This window comes from Bombina bombina, chromosome 7 (assembly GCF_027579735.1).
Source record: "Bombina bombina isolate aBomBom1 chromosome 7, aBomBom1.pri, whole genome shotgun sequence".
NCBI lineage: Eukaryota > Metazoa > Chordata > Amphibia > Anura > Bombinatoridae > Bombina > Bombina bombina.
The window spans coordinates 571,595,539-571,615,727 of NC_069505.1; the positions used below are offsets into that span (position 1 = coordinate 571,595,539).

A 20,189-nucleotide genomic window follows, 5' to 3' on the forward strand; every position below is an offset into this window, starting at 1 on the left:
CATAAATTGGCAGATAGTTTCTTGGTTATTTGTTGTTTGCTCTACACAGGACAAGAGAAGAGGTAACGGAGAGTTGGGGGGTTGTTAAAGGAAGAGAAAATAGCAAAATTGAGGAGCCCCAACTCCTAGTTACCAGTACTCTCTATGTTAATATGTATCATTAGGCAAACTAATGTACCCCCAATTTTAATTGTGTAGAACCACTTCTGCTGCAGGGTGTGACCCTCTAAGCCCCTTCTTCTCTGTATGCGTTAAATTGTATCCTAAAGTAAATCCATCTCCATTCCCTATTTTTATTATTAGATTGCTAAACTCCGCCCACACTACACTGTCAATCTCCCTGACTCCTCCCCTGAGCAACAAACTTCACCCGCTGATCTCACGGTTTTCCTGCACTAACCTCAAACAAAAAGTTTTATCTTTCCACCTTGAATCTAATCATGCATATTCATACAAATCTAAATACACACACATTATTATTATCGGTTATTTGTAGAGCGCCAACAGATTACGCAGAGCTATAAACACACGTAAAAACATTCATACTTTTACAATATCTCATGTGTAGCACTGACATATACTTGCCCTAGCCCAAACACACAAAACTGACACATTACTCTCAATTAATAATTGAGAGTAATGTGTCAGTTTTGTGTGTTTGGGCTAGGGCAAGTATATGTCAGTGCTACACATGAGATATTGTAAAAGTATGAATGTTTTTACGTGTATATGTGGTTTATTAAAAAAAAATCTAAAAAGTAAAATACCTCAAGACATGACACAAACTTAAATTGAGACTCTTTTAAGAAATATTGTTTTAAAGGGGCATGAAACATAATTTTCTTTTCTTTAATTATTCAAATAAAACATACAATTCTAAAGAACTTTCCCATGTACTTATATTATAAAATTTGTTTTGTTCTTTTCATATCTTTTGCTAAAAGAGCAGAAATGCACTTGCTGTGAGCTAGCTGAACACATCAGGTGAGCAAATGACATGAAGCATATATGTGCAGCCACCAATCAACAGCTAGCTACCAGTGGTGCATTGCAGCTTCTGAGTATGCTTTTCAACAAAGGATATCAAACTTATAGAAGTAAATTGGAACGTTCTCTATAGAAATAATAAAATGCTGTTTTTTATTTATCTACTTGATTTTAAATTGAATTGTTCCATTTTTTGGCAACAGGTTATGAGGATGTTTTTGTTGTAATACTGTTTGTTTGATTAATATTATTGCAGTCTTTTTAGCAATCTAATTACTTAAAGGGACATGAAACATTTTCTTCCTTGATTCAAATAGAGCATACAATTTTATGAATGTTTTCCAATTTACTTACTGATATCAAATTTACTAAATTCTCTTGTTATTCTTTACTGAAGAGCATACCTGGGTAGATAGCGTTTACGTGTCTGGAGAACTATATGGTAGCAGGTTTGCAAGAATGCTTTTGAACACTAGATGGCAGCAGTGTATTTATAACAATGTTAAAGCATTCTTGCAAAACATTTGCCATCTAATGCTACAGACATTCAGGTTCCTGAGCCTGCCTACCTCCTTTTTAGCAAAGGATGCCATGAAAACAAAGTAAATTTGACTATTGAAGTAAATTGGAAACTATCTAAAAATCCTTTAAAGGGACGTGAAACCCACATTTTTCTATCATGATTCAGATAGAACATGCAATTTAAAACAAGTTTCTGATTTACTTTAATTTGCTTTGTTCTCTTAGTATCCTCTGTTGAAGGAACAGCAGTGCACTACTGGGTGCTAGCTGAACACAGGTGAGCCAAGAGGCATATATATGCAGCCACAAATCAGCAGCTAGCTCACAGTAGTAATTTGCTGCTCCTAAGCACACCTAGGGTATTCATTTCAATAAAGGATAGCAAGAGAACAAAGCAAATGAAATATTACAAGTAAATTGGAAAGTTGTTTAAAAATGCATGTTCTATCTGACTCATGAAATAAAACATTTAGGTTTCATGTCACTTTAACACGTAGTTCTTTTCTAAGAATTTCTGTTTAGGACCATGTGAGGGCGCCAAAATGTATTATAGCTTCTACATGACCATCTATCCTCTCCTGTAGCACTTTATGCTACTCTCATATACACTTTGTTACGTTATCTTGTCCTGCAGCTCTCACTGCTACTCCAGTGCTGGCTACAAACACAGCAGTTTCTAATTACACCTCCCATAATTCCATGCAGTTCTCAGACCTCTCGACTGTCCCTATTTGAGAGATCAGTCCCTAATTCTGAGCTCCCTCTGAGACAGCCATATGTCCCTGCAGAATTTTCCTTAGCTCCTCCCACAATACACCAAGACACACCCACAGTACACCAAGACACACCCACAGACCACCCAGACACACCCATAAACCACTCAGGCATGCCCAATGACTGACTAAACACACCCAAACCCAGTCCACCATCGACCTGTGACCCTGCTCCCTTCCAGCACAGCCCACAAAATGTCGACACCCTCCTTAATCTCCTGTGTCCCTAATACCTAGACACAAATGGCGGGAGGTTTGCAGTCTGTTCTCTAATTCCAGCACATACCTGAGTGCTTGCGTACGTTGATGAACTCAGTTTTGTGGCAATAAGCATACGTGGAAAACTTTTGGATATCTAAATTGGAAACTGGATCTGTGCGGCCTGTTATAAAACAGAAGGGGACAAGGGTTGTATAGTTTCCACTAATAAAGAAATATGATGAATAAAAAAACATTTTTTTTCTTACCAATAAATCCATTTCTTCACACTTAAAGGGACAGTACATAGCTTGAGATTTTAATATAAGTTGTTAAATTATGTAGAATGAAACAACGTTGGAATAGATTTTTGATATTTGTTTTGCCCCCTTTTCACGTAACTATATATCTGTCCTCAATGGCTTAACAGATAAAGGCAAAACAATGCCTTTTATACTAAATGTATGATAGTGACTAGCCTTGTTGTCTGTTGACTAAAGCCCAAATTGGCTCCTCCAAATAAGGTTAAGGTTGGGTGGAGTTTGGCTATTGAAAAATAATTGTGGTAATAATGATGTTAATTTGTTTTAAAAATTTTTAATAATTGGCTGAAATGTTATTCTATAGCAACTACAATGTCTTGTAATCTCAAGGTGCTTACTGTCCCTTTAAATCAGGTATTAATAGGGTAAATGCCTTGTGGCTATTTGGAGCAGATAGAAGATCCTAGATCAATTCAATGCCATACCACTATATTTATATATACCAACATTTTATTTTTAGTATCTGTAGTGCAGTCTTTGCAGCCAAGCTACCTGGGGGGGGGGGTAAAATCAAGGTGAAACTATGAATACGGCACACTGCTGAAACGCGTCAGCTTGCTAGTTGATGCTGCCTTGTGACTCCATTTTCTTTGCACTATTTGGATTGATTCTAAGTTATATTTTAATGCACAGCAAATGCTGTATTTGTTTGGACAAGATCAAGGTGGGCCATGGACCATGAGTATGCACTTTGCCTGCAGGAAGAGAGAAAAACTGCAGGGGTGAGTGGAACTGCTGTTCTTGAAAGAAGACACTCACAGAATTATCAGCTGCTTTTGGGATACAGACCTGACTTGCTTTTTGCAATGAATGCGTGAACTAGCAGCAGCACACCTTCAAATGTATGCAACTTTATTAAGGATCAAAGACAAAATAACAGACAATGTTTCAGGCAGTAGTTGGGAATGATCAAGGGCTACTTTATGAAATATAGTCCGTTATCTTGACCGAAAAAGACAAGACAAAATAAGACAATGGCTGAGATGGAGCAACAACGATGTATGGTACAAATTAGATTAGCATTAAAGTAGAGAAAAAAAAATAAAAGTTACAAAATGGATGGATTTTACTCACAGTAAAGTGCATTTTGTGTGCTCTCTGAGTCCCGAGCACTGAAAAAGATGCAGTTTGAGCCAAAGAAATGCATGGTGCTTACATGCTGGTGAACATTATCTGAGAAACAAACAAAACATATATTACACAGTCTTAAAAAAATATTATCCCACTGACCCACTTCAAGTTCCATCAAGAATTAGAACTGCATATGGCTTCACAAGCCTAATCATGGCTCATGCTACACAGTAATTAGTGATCAGTGTAGGAGCTAATTTACTGCATATGTCCATAATTTGCCTCAGCAGAAGAGATAACAGCGGTTTAAAAACATTTATTTTGCATGGAGCCCTTTTTCATATGTAGTTTAGTTGCTGACATATATGTATGTATGTATCTATAAAATATATGTTACCCACATGTTGAATCAATTGAAAATGATGCACCATATATGCAAAATAGAAAATATCACCTGAACATTTCTATGTAAAAAAGCAAGATATTTACAATTTCCTTGTATCTATTTCCTTTTATCTATTTCCTCAGTAGCCACATCCAATTGTACAGCCAATCATGATGCTAGTCCCAGGACTTGCAAGGGAGCATGCATTCTACATGTGCAGCAAAGTCGTGTTATTTTCCTCCTTAGCTTAAGGAAGTTTACAATGAAATCTTGCAAGATTTTGGGTCACAGTAAAGCAAAATGTGAACTCTGCACTGATAATTCTTATTGGATACTGTTTTTCTCACCATTCAGATGACAGTAAAATAAATTCTTCTAAAGCACTTACTCTGGGGAGCTGAAGACAATTTGAGGTAAAATATCTTCCTTTTTACACAGAGATATTCATAGGATATTTTCTAGTCAGTTAATCTGCTACAAGTGGCATATTTGTAATCTTCCCTTATGAGTTAAGATGTTTAAATAATGAATATGATATAACTGGAGCAATTAAATCCAGAATATGATTATTACAGAATTTTGGTATGGTATAAAATCTAGTTAGAGAGTTTCCAATGCAAGGTATTTACATTTTTACCTACCCACAATAACTGACTTGTAGCATCTGGTAATCACTCAATTTGTTAATTGCTGATATGATTCAAGCCCCACTGGCACTCTGAGCTGCTGTAGTATTTAAAATACTGGTGCATTGAGACTTTCTTGTTATGCTTCACATGCACGTGCAGCAAAAAATGTTAACACTAAAACAGTGATAACTTTTAATAGAAGCATTTTTGTTAATACAGGTATATTGCAAATATGTTTCTTTTTAAATGTAATTGGTTTATATGCATTTAAATTTTGACTGGAATGTCCCTTTAAGCAGGTTGTCTAGTAAAATCTATACAAAACTACTGGACACTTAAGTCTTTTGAGCGACAGCTAAGTTTAAAAGGCCTCCTATGTGGCTATGTATTACAGATATTGCTCAGAGAGCAGTAACGTATATGTGCAACTGTGTAAGTGGCATCCAAGGATGGTAAAAAAAAAACTGTTTGACAGTCTAGGAGGTGTTAAAATATTGTTCTACATGTTACGTTAACTGCTGGGGTAAAATGACCGCTGAGTTGTTTTTTTTTACTGGGAAACATGGTGGTGTAAAAACATAGCTTGATGTGCACTACTGGGAGTCAAACGTGGTCAAATCACTGTTCTGTGTGTTACTAGAATTAATTTGTGTGTTAGTCACAGCCAAAGCGTGTTTGCACAGATCTTAGTGTTTTCACTTGAATCAATCCAGCTACGAAAAGATCTGAAGGGCACGAGTGGCCGCCTACTTCCGCATTAGGATCCGAATCCACATTTCTAATATATATATAAATACGTGTGTGCCAGCGGTTTAGTATATATGACAATAGAAGGCACTCTCTTTTTAACAAAACCCCTTCCTCAGTGTGTCCCCGAAACGTCACGCTTGTTTCAATAAACAATTTTGTTAAAAAGACCAGAGAGTGCCTTCTATTGTCATATATACTGAACCGCTGGCACCCTGGCACATGAAGAATAAGGTGAGAGTGCTCTTTACTGGTTATATATATATAAAGAAGCATATGACTACACTCTCTGGATTTAGTGACTAGATAAACCAAAGGGGTTTATGTATTCACAAAATCCAGGGAGTGCGGTCATATGCTTCTTTATATAATTAGTTTCCAGCAACTTGGAAGATGGATCATAGTAAATGCGAGTGCACATCACATATGCCCATATATATATGTCTTAAGGTAGGTAAGGTCTAGCAAAAGTGATAGGGGAGTACAGCTGATGTTCAATGCACATACAAGTAAACAAACTGACAGACGGAAGCCTCAGCGTGACATCTAATAGAGACAATGGTAGACAAATACATACCTTTAATTTCCACGTGACCATCTTTATCTTCAGCAGCTTTTGTAAGGGACTTTGATAATGATCCTTCTCTAAAGGAGAAAAATTGTATCAATTATTGTCATCTTGATAATGGTGTAAAAAGTTTATAGAATCTTTCTGTCACTGTGAATCAGGCGATTTTACCTTATAAAGCCTTCCATGACTCCACTCATTACATATTAGGCCACACCCACAGAACACTCCTGCTCCACCTGATAAATCACACATCGCCTCCAATGCTGACCAATCAAACACAGCCACACCCTCATACTGCTTCAGAAAGCTCTGAACCCAACTCCTCTAATCTTGGTCACGGTTTTAAAAGTTTGAATGTTGGGAAGTGTATGTATGTATTGGATAAATCAGGATTTTTAGGAACTATGATAGCCTGGTTTGAACAAGACCATGAAAAGAATATGTAATATACTCACCGGATTTCAAAGTATATCATATGGGGCTGACCATCAACAAGTTTGGTTTCAATCCAGCTATGATCAAGTTTAATATTATGTAGAGCAATGTCTAAATCATCAAAGGCAGAAACAACCAGACCCCATTTACCAACAGACTGCAAGAAAGGTAAAAAATAAGTTGTAAGAATATATTGAAGCCTCTAATATGCCCCTTTATAGAGGGAACTACTCTTATATCTTCCCAAATTTTAAAAAATACATTTTATGGCCAAAAGTATTTGTAACACCCCTACTAATTATTGAGTTCAGGTGTTTCAGCAACACCTATTGCTAAGAGGTGCATACATTTCAGCACATAGTCATTAAATCTTTGACACACATAGGTAGTACTAAAGGGGTCATACTGAAGAGCTCAGTGACGTTAAATGTGGCACTGCCATAGGATTTACCTTTGACACAAGTTAGTTCATGCAATTTCTGCCCTACTAGATCTGCTCTGGTCAACTGACAGTGCTATTATTGTGATCTGGAAGTGTCTAAGAGCAACAACAGCCAATCCACTAAGTGGTAGACCATAAAAAAACATTTAGAGTGGGGTTGTCGAGTGCTGAAGCACAAAGCACGTAAAAATCGCCTATGATCTGTTGCACCACTCACTAAAGAGTACTAAACTGCCTCTGGAAGCAACATCAGCAGAAGAACTGTGTGTAGGGAGCTTTATGAAATGGGGTTGCACAAAGCAAAGTCTATGAAGACATGGTTGGATAAGTTTGGTGTGGAGGAACTGGCGTAACAGAACAGAGCCCTGGCGTTAACCCCATTGAACACCTTTGAGATGAATTAGAAGGCTAATTGCAAGCTGTACTTCTCATCCAACATTAGTGCGAGACCTCACAAATGTTTTTTTGGCTGAATGGGCACAAATTCCCACAGACACACTCCAATATATTGTAAAAAGCCTTCCTAGGAGAGTGGCAGCTGTTATAGCCACAAAGGGGGAGAGGGGGCAACTCCATATTAATGCCTATAGTTTTTGAGCAGGATCTTTAGCAAGCTCATATAATAGGTGTGATATGTGAAATACACTATATGGCTAAAGGTATGTACCTTTGGCCATATAGTATATTTGACATATTTTTAATTATGTCAAATATCAAAAGGCCTATCCAGTCTGCCCATATTTTCCTTCTGTCGCACAACAATTCCCAGCATTCTTGAATTTTCTTACAATATTTGTCCTTACCACCTGTATTGGAAGTCTAATCTTTGAACCTCATTTTCTGGAAATTATTGCTTAAAGGGACATACAGTACAAGTGAAAAAAATTGTCTAATGTGTTAGTGCATTTTATTATTGCTATAGATTGCATATCTAAGCAAAGTGGAGAGCCAATAAAAAGAGGCTTATGTGTGTAGGCACCAATCACCATTTAGCTCCCAGTAGTGCTGCACAGAATGCCCTTTACAACTAGTTTTACAGAATATGAAATGTTTTAAAAACATGTAAAACAGACACGTTCAGTAAACTGATGTTCACTCTAGTATTTTACATTTTGAAGGTACCTATAAATATAAAATATATTAAATCTTGAATTGTTATAAATAATTTATATTTATACATTTTAGATATTGGTTATGAAGAAAATATAAAAACATTTAATATGACATATATAGAATATAATTGGTTATGAAGAAAATATATAAACTTTAGACATGTGCATGGCGAAAAAATTTGGTTCGGATTGATTCGGAATTTTTCGAAGTTCGGTTCGGATCGATTCGAATTCGGAAAATTCTGAATAGATTTGTTTCGGATTCATTCGGATTCAAAGAAATTCAGCTGGATTCGGTTCGGTTCGATGTCAGTTCGTAAATTCAGCATTTCGGTAAGTGTTAGGTGGGATTAGACTAGTATTATACTGTATATTAGGTGTTAACCTAACATACTGTACAGAACTAGTGTAATCCCAATGGCCATCTGAATTTACGAATCGGTTTGATTCGATTCGGAAAATTCGGCAGAATTTTAATTCGGAAATTCGGTTCGATTCGAATCACCGAATTTGCCGAATTTTCCGAATCGAACATGTCTAATAAACTTATAAAACCAGAGCGACATATTTGAATTAAATAGTTTATTACATATTTATATTTGCATGACTATTGCAGCTGAGTCGATCACAGGTGAATGTTGCATGCACTTTTATACCATTAGAGTTGCTAAGCAACAGACTCTGAAGGTGCTAATTTTGTTTTAAATAACTACCAAGTTGCTGAACATTAAATGAAAATGGGCACAGTGTTAAACGTAACACTTCTCAAAAATAATTTACAACTATAAAATCAAATGAGGACGTTTGTAAACCTCAAGCAAAAACTAACGGCTAGATTACGAGTTTTGCGGTAAGCTGAAAAAGCAGCGTTAACAGGTTCTAATGCTGCTTTTTCACTACCGCTGCTATTATGAGTCTTGCAGGTTTAGGGGCACCACACAATTTGGCTTTACCGCAAACCGACTTACGTAAACTTCGTAAACCCTTTTTTCTATGGGACTTCCATAGCGCCGGTATTACGAGTCTGTCCTGGGAGGCCAAAAAGTGAGTGGTACACCCTCTACCTCCAAGATTCCTAACGCATTCTAAAGTCAGTAGTTATGAGTTTTACACTACAACGCTGTAGCATAAAACTCATAACTAAAGTACTAAATAGTATATTAACACCCATAAACTACTTATTAACCCCTAAACCAAGGCCCTCCCGCATCGCAAACACTATAATATTTTTAACCCCTAATCTGCCGCTCCGGACATCCCCGCCACTAGAATGAACATATTAACCCCTAAACCGCCGCACTCCCGCCTCGCAAACACTAATAAATATTATAAAAATAAATACAAATTTACCTGTAAAATAAAACCTAACCTAAGTTACAATAACACCTAACACTACACTACAATTAAATAAATTAACTAATTTAAATACAATTAAATAAATTAAATTAGCTAAATCACAAAAAAACACCACTAAATTACAGAAAATAAAAAACAAATTACAGATCTTTAAACTAATTGCACCTACTATAATAGCCCTATCAAAATAAAAAAATCCCCCCTCAAAATAAAAAAAAACCCTAGCCTAAACTAAACTATCAATAGCCCTTAAAAGGGCCTTTTGCAGGGCATTGCCCCAAAGAAATCAGCTCAAGAAATCAGCTCTTACCTAAGCTCCCCATTGCCCCGAAAAGGGCATTTGAATGGACATTGCCCTTAAAAGGCATTTAGCTCTATTGCAGGCCCAAAGCCCTAACCTAAAAAATAAAGCCACCCAATACACCCTTAAAAAAATCCTAACACTAACCCCCGAAGATTCACTTACCGGGAGAAGTCTTCATCCAAGTGGCAAGATGTCCTCAAGGAAGCCGACAGAAGTGGTCCTCCAGGCGGGCAGAAGTCTTCATCCAGACGGCATCTTCTATCCTCATCCTTCTAACGCAGAGCAGCTCCATCTTCAAGACATCCAGCGCGGAGCATCCTCTTCAAACGAAGTCTTCTTCAGAATGAATATCACTTTAAGTGACGTCATCCAAGATGGTGTCCCTTAGATTCCAATTGGATTGTTGCTACCTTAATTCCGATTGGCTGATAGAATTCTATCAGCCAATCGGAATCTAAGGGACGCCATCTTGGATGACGTCATTTAAAGGAACCGTCATTCAGTAAGAAGACTCCAGATGAAGAGGATGCTCCGCGTCGGATGTCTTCAAGATGGACCAGCTCTGCGTCGGATGGATGAAGATAGAAGATGCCGTCTGGATGAAGACTTCTGCCCGTCTGGAGGAGCACTTCGCCCGGCTTGGATGAAGACTTCTCCCGGTCTCGTTGAAGACTTCGGCCCGGTTGGATGAAGACTTCTGCTGCTTCCTTGAGGATGGATGTCCGGTCTTCAGAACTGTAAGTCAATCTTCAGGGGGTTAGTGTTAGGTTTTTTTAAGGGTGTATTGGGTGGGTTTTATTTTTAGATTAGGGGTTTGGGCCGCAAAAGAGCTAACTGCCCTTTTAAGGGCAATGTCCATCCAAATGCCCTTTTCAGGGCAATGGGGAGCTTAGGTTTTTTTAGTTAGTTTTTTATTTGGGTTTTTTTTGTGTGGGTGGTGGGTTTTACTGATGGGGGGTGTTTGCATTTTTTTTTTACCGGTAAAAGAGCTGATTACTTTGGGGCAATGCCCCGCAAAAGCCCTTTTAAGGGCTATTGATAGTTTAGTTTAGGCTAGGGTTTTTTTATTTTGGGGGGGGGGGCTTTTTTATTTTGATAGGGCTATTAGATTAGGTGTAATTAGTTTAAAGATCTGTAATTTGTTTTTTATTTTCTGTAATTTAGTGGGTTTTTTTTTGTACTTTAGCTAATTGTATTTAATTGTATTTAATGTAGTTAATTTATTTAATTGTAGTGTAGTGTTAGGTGTTATTGTAACTTAAGTCATGAACCATATAATTTCCCTCTAATACTCACCTGTTTTAAGGTAATATTATGCAGCTCTTTCTCCATTTCCTCACAAGCTTTAGGGGGAACTAAAAACAAAAAACAATACATTTACATAATGTCTCTGTCACGAATATCTCAGGATTCAGCTGCTAAGGAGTTAACTTTGTGTAGCTTGAACTCCAAAACAGTTATTTGTTGTCAAGAAGAATTGTAACTTGTGTTTTCTTTGAAATGCCAGGCCTATCCCCTAAATAGCCACCAAATGTTAGTGTGTATACATTGAGTCATAAAGTCACTGAAGCTCCTTGTCACAGAGATACACAGGATAAAGTTTATGGCTTAAGCTGTCAATAGAATGCCTGATGCAAAACAGGCCCTTCATTACAAAAACTGACCAGGTCACTGACAGGACATTGGTATATTATGTACATATGTGGGTTAAAACTGTTATAACCTTAAAGGCAGGTAAATATGACAACCTATGGCATATTTGATATCAAACCGATTCTCCCAATAAAACTAAAAGGTTCTAGATATGTAAATATAGAAATTTCTTACGTAGCAGAAAATATACTGGATTGTATAATTTCAGGCAAGAAATTAGTCTATTGAAGGTCATAAAGACAGGGGGGTTTCTTAGCCTGCCCAGGAGGGTGTGGTTAAGCAACCTGATCTCTGAAAAAATAGGTTTAAGAATCTTATTTCTTAACAATAAGATTGTCATTCTTACAAGGGGAGCTGCTGTACAGAGTAAGGAGCCACCTTCTTCTGCCATTCCCCTGGCGCAGATCTTGAAGACTATGAAAGTATTCAATTCTGTTTTTCTCCTTTTTATTTTAAAACACTGTTTGCGTGTGTAATTTTATTTGTAACAACTTTTTATTAATAATGCATTGTGCATATTATTTTTGGCATAATAAATAATTCCTTTATTAAGTTTGGCCTTTGTCTAATAATTGAACCACGGTACTGAAAGAGACTGGAATATTAGAACTGTATAATTTAGGTTATTTTCTGCTAAATTGTATTTCTAGAGTTAATGTGTAAAGTCTGGGTGTTTCCTTAGGATTTTCCCTTTAATAAATTTTAAGTGGTGACAGTAATTGAGCTATAGGATTGATAGTTTATTGTGGGTGGCATTAAAAGGGAGTGTTGGGCATTTCTCTTACATCTAGTACAGATTAAGGGAGTGCGGTTAACTCTTGCACCCACTAAACTGAATCACAAGCTTGCCTGGTGTGGCTAGATTGTGACCTGTTGGTGACAGAAAAGGGGGCTGAAAACCCTTTCTGTGCCAAATAAGTGACTGGCGCAGGGTTGGATAACCTTGGTTCATCACAGTCTCCCTTTGTCAAATGGAATAAATTCTACACTGCAGTGTGTCCTCTGGAAAAATAAAGGGATATGAAACTTAAAAATGTTATTTTGTGATTCAGACAGAGAATACCATTAAAAAAATACTTCTATGATCAAATCTGCTTTGTTCCCATGATATTCTTTGTTGAAGAGATGCCTAGGTAGGGCTCTGTAGCACTACATGACAGGAAAAAGTGCTGCCATCTAGTGCTCTTGCTTATGAATAACTTTCTTGCAAAACTGCTGCCATACTGTATATTGCTCCAGACAGAAGCTTACATCCCTGCTTTTTAACAAAAGATACCAAGAGAACAAAGAACATTTGATAATAGCAGTAAATTAGAAAGTTGTTTAAAATTGCATGCTCTATCTGAATCATGAAATAAATAGTTTGGGTTTCATATCCCTTTAAATTCGATTGCAGGTGAGTTTTCTATAATGGTTACTTTTTATGTGTAATTCCAATGACTTACCACTATGTGTCACTAGAGAGAATATATTAATATACTAACAAGCCCGCAGAAGAGACAATGAGCCTCTGTTATTTTTTTAATAAAATAAGATTCTAAAATTCTGCAATTACTAATTAAAGCATTTTTAATTTAATTTCCGTAGTTTGGTACTTCACAGCTTTCCATGAAATTTCTCTTTAGTCTTAGATAACAAATCAATCTGTCACTGTGGCTATAGCGTACTCAACAAAAAACTATTTTATGAAACAGCAGTATTTAAACATGTCAAAAATATTTTTTGTCTCAAAAACATGTAAAGTAACAATTGTGTAACTTTAAGCTGAAACTAACTGTGCAGTATTGGTTCTGTACTTAGGGGTTGATCACACTTGTACCAGCTGATTTATCTACAAAATTTACCATAGACTTTAAAGGGACATTAAACTCTTTGAGATGGTAATATACAATTATAAATCATATATATATATATATATATATATATATATATATATATATATATATATATATATATATATATATATATATATATATATATATATATATAAAATACAGAAAAAACCTTTACAATATACTTATTTATTTTGTACCCTTTTCCATTCTGAAATTGTGAGCTTTTTAGTTCCTGTTAGAAATAGAAGTACAGAACACTGTTATATTCCCCACAGCCATTGGCTGCACACTCTAGTGAACTATTTATAACTGTCTCTAAGTGGCTGCACACTCTAGTGAACTATTTATAACTGTCTCTAAGTGGCCACAGCAGAGAAGGTAACCTAAGTTACAACATGGCAGCTCCCATTGTTTTATAGACACTAAGGGGCTGATTTATCAAGTGTCTGTACAACATGTTCAGCGGATCATGTCCGACAGACATCACTGAACAACTATTAAAATCGTAAAAACACTAAACTTGAAATTAAGGTGTATGTACACCTGTACCTACATAAAAATGCAGAGAGATAAATGTATATGAGTAATTGTATGTATATGCAGGTACACATACAGACACCTATCTAAAACTGGAGAGGGTATATGAGGATATAATGTCAAACTAGGGAGAGTAAACCTCACCAAAAATACCCTATACTAATTTAAATATAGTGAAATAATTATCCCCTTAGTTACCACATTGTGGGCGGTCAATAGAATATAGGATTGTAGAAGGATACATAGAACACCAGATTGCAAATGGTTAATAGGAATAAACTTAAGGTATTCAATATCTAATAAATTTAAAGACTTGGCGTAAATAGAGGTGAAATAAAATTCTAATTCTTTTGTACAGTATGTTACAAGTTTTAGCAACAAATATATACTAAGCCTTAAGCAAAATGTATTTTACTGCAAACGGGTTTTTATTTCTGCCCTTACAAATGACTGTATGCCAAAATGTCTTAGTTAATATATGGAAACATTCATTCCCCCTAGTAAGAATAGAAATTACTATCATCCAATATTGTATATAAAAAACTAGGTTAGACATGAACAACACAAATATGAAACATGAGAGGATGTATTAGGACAATAAGAATAATACCTCAATTGTAGTGTAATAATCCTAGTGACTATTGTATAAGTATAATTATTTTAAGCATTTAGCGATAAGATAAAAATGTATTTGAATTTAAAGACTGACAAATAATAAAATTGAAATATATGGTAAGAGGAATGTCTCGAAAATAAAACCTACCAGCTGACCAAGTGTCCAGGACATATAAAACACCCAACAGGATGGACAACCCGGCAATTGGGAGATTCCAAAAGGAACATCATACTGGGGTTTTGCAGTCAAGGAGTGGAAACTACTTGAAGGTGAAATTTACAAGTTATCAGACTATCCGGTAAATGGAGGCTGGAAGCCACAGCGCTCCACCGGAATCACCTGTCCACAAAGGAGAATTCATCTTAATAGAAAGTTGCTTAAAATGTCATGCTCTATCTGAATTCTGAAAGAAAAAAATTGGGTTCAGTGTCCCTTTAAGAAAGTTATCATTATCACTCAAATGAGTATTTACATTAGCAAAGCCGTACGCCGCAATTTTTTTACCGAAAGTGTTTGCTAAAATATATCAAGAGAGTTCTTAAAAGAGGAACAGTAAAAGCAATTAAGGCCTTTGACAATCAAACCAATATTAACAGAAGGCTTAATCTATCCGAAATCAGTACAGACAAAGAAAAGAGACTTTCACTCTTATAGCAACATTGTATCTTATTATATAATATTTTGAAGCAGTCTCATGTTTTTATAGATAAACAAATGTATGTTCATGTGATTCATTTTTACTCTCCATTGATATCTATATTGATATTAAATCAGACACCGGTGTCATTTTTAGGATTTTAGAGTTTTAAACAATATTGTGTGTTTTAAATTGAAATTAGAATGATTTAGTATGAATAAATTACCTGTTATTTAGCCTCAGTCGGCTGACCTTATACTTCTTAAAGGCACAATTACATAATAAAGGTTGGATAAAGTCACCTATTTTAGTTATATCAATATTAAACCACTATTTGAGAAATACAGCAAGCATACTATGGTAGGTCCTGTTGCACTTAATAAGTGGTTGTATACAGTTTCCTATCACAACACGCATTGACTAGATACAAACCTTAAAAGTATATATTGATAACACCACAAAGTTTTATTCCACTGGGGAATCAGCAAGTTTTTTGCACTACCTTATATCAGTATTAAGTCTTATAAACCTTTTGGGAAAGTTTATGATAGGTGTGCAGAATTCCAAAAAGTGACCAGGACAGATAATAACCTTACTTTCCATTTATATGTTGTAGGTAGTTTGCTGTTTTTAATGTGGTAAATTATCTAATCCATTATGATCCTTAAGAAGATTCACAGTTTGGAAACCAGTTAAATTATTACATTATATTGCTATCAAAAACTACAAGAAACATATCAGCCTTTTTTAACTGGAGGATCTAAAAAAAAACTGATGGATCTTTTTAGAGAATGTCACCTAAGAGGGGAGCTTGAGAGAATAATCACATAAGTTCTGTACATTTGTATTGAATTTCCGTTCATTCTACACTGATCAACCATTGATCCTGGAATTACAACAGTCTTAGCTATCTAGAGCCTTGTTTTTTTTCTTTTTTCAATCTATACCCTTTAATACACAGGGCAGTATTTATAATAAGGCAGAGAATGCATGTGCCTACAGGTGCCCTCCATAGTGTCTCTGCCTATTATAAATACCAGTCAGCAGTCTGCCCCGCTGTAAAATTATCACACTGTCCTGCTCTACAATGCATTATGTATCTCCACACTCTTGGGTACAATGCTTTTTCCCAGCTTCCTCTGCAGAAGCTGGCGCCATCTGGCCACTTTTCCCCGTTACCATGCTGTGTATCTGCCCTGGGCCCAGTGTGCAGCCCTCTACTGTACAGTCATGACTGTGCCGTTTCCCCTTGCAGGTCTCCAGTTGCTGCTGCTCTGCCTCGTGTGTGCCTACTCCATACTGGGGGGACGTAAGAGACATGGGTGGGGAATAAATACACAGAGGGAAAGTGAGAGAGACCCAGGGGGGAAATAAATACACCAGGGTAATGTGAGAGAGACCCGGGGGAATAAATACACCTGGGGGGGCATAAGGGAAACCTAGGGGGGAATAAATACACTAAGGGGGAATGTAAGAGAAACCCAAGGGGGCACTTCAGATTTCCGACCCTGTTCATACATCTGTCTCACTTGCATACTTTGCCAACTGTCCCAATGTTCCCAGGTCCGTCATAGTTTTTGTCTCCTGTCCTACAATATAATTGTCCTGGGACAGTGTCCCACATTTTTTAAAATCTCCCCAGAGGTGGGGGCTTAGCATAGATGTCTATGTGAAAATCAGACACAAGGTTTTTGCATTAATATATATATATATATATATATATATATATATATATATATATATATATATATATATATATATATATATATGAATTTGGGATTTGCAATGTGCTACTGTTCCTTTACTTCGTATGTCTCTTGGTGATTAGAAGTTTTGGAGTACTCACTTGATTGCTTTTTCTCTGTGCTTTCAGGAAAAAGATAGAAATGGTCTGTTTCAAAACATAGGGACTGTTTCTCAAATTCTTTCAGCAAAGATGGATTTGCTTTAGATGTTTTTGCTGCAAGACAAAATGTAAATTGATAAGTAAGCAATGGTCCTAAGTTGGACTGAACCCTTTATAGGGATACCGTACAAAGCTCAAGGACCTGGAGGCTAGGAACTGAGTCAGGGATGTTCATGGGGGTTAGTTAATGGACAGAAGCGAGGCAGGTGGAGTAGCAGTCACAGGTGTTGTGTGGGCAGTGCTGAAAACACCATGAAAGGAGTTGGGAGGTCAAGGCATGGCTAGGTGCACCCCCTCCCCTTTATCTCTGTAGAACCACCACTGTTGGTACAGGAGCTTGTTCAGCAAAGCAAGCAAATGCATGATGTGTATTTACCATACAGTAACTGTCTGTCAGACAAACTAGTGTGTATGTACCATTCAGTAGCTAAGTACGCTCTGAAATCACCACTTGGGGTGTTTTAGAGGTGCTAATTTCTGTCTTAAACAAGGATAAAAAAACAGTTTGTACTGCAAAGTATATTGAAATAGTACGCTGGGTTTGCACTTTCCTATCATATTACTAATGACTTTTTAAATGTCATTTTAAGCAAAGCAAATTAGTTGAGAAAGAGTATATCTCTGAAGTGCTAACATTATTCTGAATTGGAGATATATTTAAAGAGATGAAAAGGTCGAAACTGAAATATGCTTGGATTGATTACAATTTTAAATAGAAGCATTTTGCAATGTACTTCCATTAGCAAAAAAAATGTTTCTAGTAAAATGATTATGGTTTCAGAGGCATACGCACATATGCTACATGTGACAAGAGCCTCAAGATACAAACACCATGCCTGCTCAGAGAGATTGTGCCAGTGAAGACTTTATTTCTGTCAATAAAGACTACTAACTCTCTGAGAAGGTGTGGTGTTTGAATGCTGGTGCACGGGGCATTCACAGCATATGAGCGTTAACTAGAAACATCTTTAGCTAATAGAGGTTTTTTTTGCAAAAATCTTTCTCTTTAAAATGTAAATGCACATTTTGTTTTGCAATTTCTATCCCTTTAAAAAAAAAAAAAAACCCTAGAGACCAAACCAAATAATTTCTGTACAAAAGAGGCACCATAAAAGGTTGTCCTTTATCACCCTTCCAATTAATTTGTGCTTTGAATCCCTTATACAAAAATTGAGACAACTGCCTCTAGAAATACCCTGAGCTTATGTAAAAATTTTTTTATAGGAGAGCTTCTTTTAAACAGTTACACTAATTAAAACATTCTAGATCTAGATAACCTATATGATCATTGCATGTTATACAACCTATGTTTAGAAATCATATTTTTATATTAACTAAATGTATTCTATGATGCAGTACTTACATGCCAGATATAGAGTCCTTCTATCTTTCTCCTTAATACCAAGGAGCACGAAATTTTCCTGAGTCTTAAATGATTCAAACCTCACCACATCTTGAAAAAAACAAACAAACAGTAGTTAAATATTTCAAAGGTTCATCCATTAAAGGGACATTAAACTCGACAAATCATTCATAACAGCGGACACCATATGAATATGTTAAAATATATATTTTCTACATGAATAAAGGTAAGTAAAATATTTTATTTTGATTTGGAAATAAACAGGAAGTTTGTGTCTGTGATCAGCTGATCTCTAAAACAGCAGCTCCCTGTCTGTGTCAGGAAGATTCCTATATGCTGCAGAAGCATAAAAACAAAAACATTTTCAACCACAAAAATATCCATTTGTCAGATCTTTCACACAATTGCATAATATGCTTCCTTTATTTTATTAGAGGGGTCACAGGATCTTCTAAGTATCTCCATTTGAAGCTCCACCTCCTTATGAGTACCGCCCATGCAGTTCCTAATGCAAGCAAATGCCTTTTATGTTACCTAAAATTACTATTAAAAAAATAAAAAAATAAAATAAAATATAAACACAAATCAAAAGTTTTTGCACAACCACCTATTAATAGTGGTTAAAATTAATGAGGCTCAGATATCAGGGTTTTCCACTTTATAACTGGATGTGTTATAGTCTTGCCCATAACAGACTGCAGCATAGAATTAAAGGGACATGAAATCCAAAAATGTTCTTTTATGATTCAGACAGAGCATACAATTTCAATAAAAAGATTGAAATCTACTTCTATTATCAAATTTGTTTTGTTCTCATAGTATTCTTTATTGAAGAAATACTTAGGTAGGTGTCTGCAGTACTATATGGCAGAAAACAGGGCTGCCATCTAGTGCTCTTGCAAATGGAAAACATTCTTGTAAAACTGCTGCCATATAGTGCGCTCCAGACACGTGCACGCTCCTGAGGTTATGTCCCTGCTTTTCAACAAAGATACCAAGAGAACAAAGAAAATTTGATCATAGAAATAAATTAGAAAGTTTTGTACAATTACACACGTTATGTGAATCATGAAAGAAACATTTTAAACAACTTTTAAAAAAACTAAATTGTATGCTGTGTCTGAATCTTGTCCCTTTAATTGCGTTTACATTAAAGAAATAAAACAGGAATTCAGTTATCTTATGGAATAGACATTGTATGAGCTCCCAGTGGTTAACAATAATACAATTTGTACAAACCGCAGTCCTTCTGATATTTCAGTTTCTTCTTATCGATGTTAAGCAAACTAGGAGAGAGTAAGAAAAATGAATGAGAGTGAAGAGAAAGAGATAAAATGGGAGAGAAAAAAAGTATGATTATGGAGAACAACAAAGAGGAGGAGCTAGAGAGAGAGAGAGAGAGAGAGAGGAAGTCATCCCAACACTGAGACCTTAACATTTCTGAATTGGAGGCTCAAAGCAGTGTCTGGCAGGGCCGCCATCAGGGGGTGACAGGGGTGACTCCTGTCAGGGGTCAAATGGGCCAGGGGGGCCCCATGAGGCAAGAACTAAAAAAAAAAAAATTTTTTTTTTTTTTTTTTACACTTTGGCAGCCACCAACAGTGGGTACTACAGCAGAGTGCTAATTGAGCATGGGAATTGTTATTACAAGGAGTAAAGTATTAGTATTTGAGAGGATTTCTGAGTGTGCACTAAACCACTATGCACATACACATTGTCTGTTCCTTTTTAGGACATTTTGACCTTACTACTGATTATTCACATCTTTCTACAGACTTTGAGACTAA

General features: G+C 36.1%; 1 protein-coding gene across 1 annotated transcript in view; it reads right to left on the reverse strand.

Moving 5' to 3' along the window:
- LOC128667077 (uncharacterized) overlaps positions 1 to 20,189 on the reverse strand; it is a 114,578-nt gene that overhangs the window by 13,639 nt on the left and 80,750 nt on the right. Inside the window, exons 8-15 of the mRNA XM_053721964.1 lie at positions 19,642 to 19,688; positions 18,403 to 18,492; positions 16,980 to 17,093; positions 11,152 to 11,210; positions 6,662 to 6,798; positions 6,213 to 6,280; positions 3,878 to 3,976; positions 2,569 to 2,664 (exon numbers count right to left, since the gene is read on the reverse strand). Coding sequence (XP_053577939.1) covers positions 2,569 to 2,664; positions 3,878 to 3,976; positions 6,213 to 6,280; positions 6,662 to 6,798; positions 11,152 to 11,210; positions 16,980 to 17,093; positions 18,403 to 18,492; positions 19,642 to 19,688 — 710 coding nt within the window. The remainder of the gene's footprint in view (positions 1 to 2,568; positions 2,665 to 3,877; positions 3,977 to 6,212; positions 6,281 to 6,661; positions 6,799 to 11,151; positions 11,211 to 16,979; positions 17,094 to 18,402; positions 18,493 to 19,641; positions 19,689 to 20,189) is intronic.